This window comes from Ziziphus jujuba, chromosome 2 (genome assembly GCF_031755915.1).
Source record: "Ziziphus jujuba cultivar Dongzao chromosome 2, ASM3175591v1".
NCBI lineage: Eukaryota > Viridiplantae > Streptophyta > Magnoliopsida > Rosales > Rhamnaceae > Ziziphus > Ziziphus jujuba.
This window is the reverse complement of record NC_083380.1, coordinates 29,035,146-29,038,380: the sequence shown is the minus strand read 5'-3', so window position 1 is coordinate 29,038,380 and position 3,235 is coordinate 29,035,146. Positions and strand designations below refer to the sequence as shown.

The following is a 3,235-nucleotide window of genomic DNA, read 5'->3' as shown; positions in this document are numbered from 1 at the left end:
TGCGGCATGATCACCTTGCTAAACTGCATGATTTTGTATTTGTTGCTTAAATGTATAATTTCTGCATGGCTCATCTTCTTATACTGAAACTTTTTCATCCATGTCTCCACCATGTCATTGGCTGAGTGGAGGACAATTTGATGAATTCCCAATTCAGTCAACACCACATCTAGTTGATTCAACAGCAGCTTACAGAATCCTCTCCCTGGTGCATCCTTTCGGTGGCAATGAAATGCACTACAGCAACTTCATTAGAAAATACCCTCAAGGTACATACGCTAACCACTTGTTCATCTATTTTCAAAACCACTGTGTAAATCATTTTATAGTCAAAATGGCCACCATTGGTCTCTTGGTTAAAAACCATATGTTTGAGAAGGCTCTTTTGATCAACTGGATCCCTCAATTTTCCAAGACACTTTTCCAAAATAAGTACTGCAGAATCTAATTGTTCATTTATATCTGCCATCTTAGTCATGCTTTTGATTCCTGTATACCTACCTACTCTTTATTAGACACCACTGCAAATTCTTTGTACCCTTCTCATCTACCACATGGTAGTTTACTCCAAGAAATTTTGCCAGCCTCCTTATGATCTTATGGCATATTTTGGTGCATAGTTTGAGGTTAAATTCCTTTCCAAATGGCTCAGAATGAAAACCTTTCTGGCAGAGACCACGGTCAATGATAGAATTGCTGTCTCCACTGCTTTTTTCTGAGTGGCTGTGTTCATTTTTGCTTTCATTATCTTAGTCTTGACTCTTGCTATCTGAGTCAGTGTCTTCATTATCAGAGTGTTGACTCTTGCTATCTGAATCAGAGTCTTCATTCTCGCTATTGCTTCCATTGCTGCTTTCCATCTTAAAGTTATCACTTTCATCTTCAGATTCGGTGTCATTGACCTCAACGCAGGAGCTTCTATCTTCAATATGGAGAGACACATATTCTTGCCTCCTTTTCTTTGATGCCTCCTCTTCCCTCTCAGATTGCCTCTGGCGCAGCATAGTGTGGTGGATATTTTCTGACCAATCCTGCAAATTTTGAGAGTCTGGAAGTGGAATCTTGACTCGTGGTCCTCCTATGGTGTCAGACTCTTCACTTTCTTTTGCTGAGTCTGAAACATCTTCTTCTTCTTCTCGTCTGTGTGAAGTACCTTCTTCCCATTGACATTGCCTCTGGTGCATGTCTGAAACTGTAAGTTGGACACGTAGTCCTCCCATGTCAGAGTCGTGGTCTTCACCTTCCGAGTCCGACACATCTTCGTGACTAGTTTTCTCTGAAGTGTCTTCTTCCCTTTTCTGCAATTCTTCAGAGTTTTGAACTGGTGGTCCTGCCATGGTGTCAGGGTCTTGACTTTTCTTTTCATTCTTTTCTGATTCTGTGTCATGATTGTTGGGCTCAATCCGATAGCTTCTACCTTCAATATGGAGAGAGACATCATCTTCTTGTCTCTTTCTCTTTGAATTCTCTTCTTCTCTTTCCAGTTGCCTCCGACTCCGCATGTTTCCTGAAGAATTCTACAAATTCTGGGACACTGGTAATGGAAGCTTGACACGTCGTCTTCCCATGGTGTTGTCTCAGGGAGAGTTGCTTTCCTTCAAGAATATCAAGGAAATTGGCGCTATTGTGCAAAAACGCTATGTTCAACAGGGCTGATGAACAGTTGGACTTTCTATCTGCAATGTTATTTTGAAAATTCTTGCTCTGTTTCAAGACTATCATGATGGTCTAAGAAAATAGACTGTCTGCGGTTATTGTCTTTTAGAGTTTTATTAAAATATTAAAGCATGTATTTTATACTTTTTCAAATCGTAATCTAAATGAGAAAGCTGTCAAGTTTTGTTTTTTTCGAGTTACCAAAAAAAAAAAAAAATTGAAAAAAGAAAAAAATGTTTTTTTCGTTTTTTTTTTTTTGTTTTCTTTTTTTTCCCAAGCGAGGTCGGTTGTTGTCAAAATGCCCATGGCATGGCTTCTGATTCTGGTGGTATTTAAGATGGTCTAGTGTCACGGTTGGGGCATTTCATCAAACACTTGGTGAGCATTCTCTCCATTTTGGGCCTATTTTGGGCCTTACAATGGGCCAAGCACCTAGAGTAGTGTGGAATTCTCTAGAACTTTATGGAGAACTCTAGGTCAAGCCATGTACATATCCATTTCTAGATGTTTCTTTAGATATTTTTGTAAAGGAGGTGGGAAGGATCTAGACACCCATTCTCCACCGTAGGATCAAAGCAATCATAGCCGTAGGATTAGACTTTGTATGCCTATAAATAGGTGGAGGCCTCATTTGGCCAAACCATCCAAGCATCTAAGAAAATCCAAGCATCCAAGAATCCAAGAACATCCAAGGATTCAAGAATCCAAGCTACTCTTGTAAAGCTCTCTTTTAAGTAATATACTTTCATTCTCCCAAACTCTCTTTGTGCTCTAGCTTTCTTTGCTTAGCTTTCTCTTTTAGTGGGCAAAAGGCTTACTTAGTTGCAACAAAGGGTCGGAATAGCAACTAAGGCCGCACGGCTTGAAGTGATAAGAAACAAGTCCGTGACAAGTGGTATCAGAGCCCAAGGTTAAAGCTAGCATTTAGAGCACAATGTCTTCATCAGAGGTTGTGATTGAAGAAGCAAGGGGAAGGGAGGTTATCCCCGAAGCTGCAAGGAAGGGACGTGGGCGTTCAAAGTCGAACGACGTTCTCACCGCCATGGAGACCAAGGTGGTCAAGATGGAGTTGGCTGTTGCCGATATGTTGGAGCGGCTTGATCAGGTGGAGCAAGGCATGGAGGAGCTCGATGGTCGTGTGGGTGACCAAGTGGGGGAGCTTAGAGGTACCATGCAATACACCAACGAGGCCAACACCGAGGCATGGCGTCATGAAAACCAAGCTTTCCAAACAAAGGTAATTGAAACCTTGTCCCTTATGCAAGCTCAATTAGATGAGTTTAAGAAGAGTTTAGAGGAGACACGTGAGGATTGGGCGTTATGCAAGAAAGCTGCAACTAGTGGCACCGTCACTACCCAACAAATAGTCTCTACTCCAAGGGTAAATGCTCCCAAACCAAAGGAGTTTAGTGGGAGAAGGGATGCAAAGGAGTTGGACAACTACATGTGGCATATGGAACGGTACTTCGAGGCATTGGATTTCCAAGACGAGAAGCAAAAGGTAAACACCGCTACCCTCTATCTTACTAATCTTGCTGCGGTATGGTGGCATAGAAAGCATGAAGAAATGAAGAAAGGC

General features: G+C 41.7%; 1 protein-coding gene across 1 annotated transcript; it reads right to left on the bottom strand.

Moving 5' to 3' along the window:
* Positions 1–749: 749 nt before the first annotated feature.
* Positions 750–1,502, bottom strand: LOC112489861 (uncharacterized). Its single transcript, XM_048474784.2, has one exon. It carries the CDS (start codon positions 1,500–1,502, stop codon positions 750–752), a length of 753 nt encoding a protein of 250 aa, XP_048330741.2.
* Between the last annotated feature and the right edge of the window lie 1,733 nt (positions 1,503–3,235).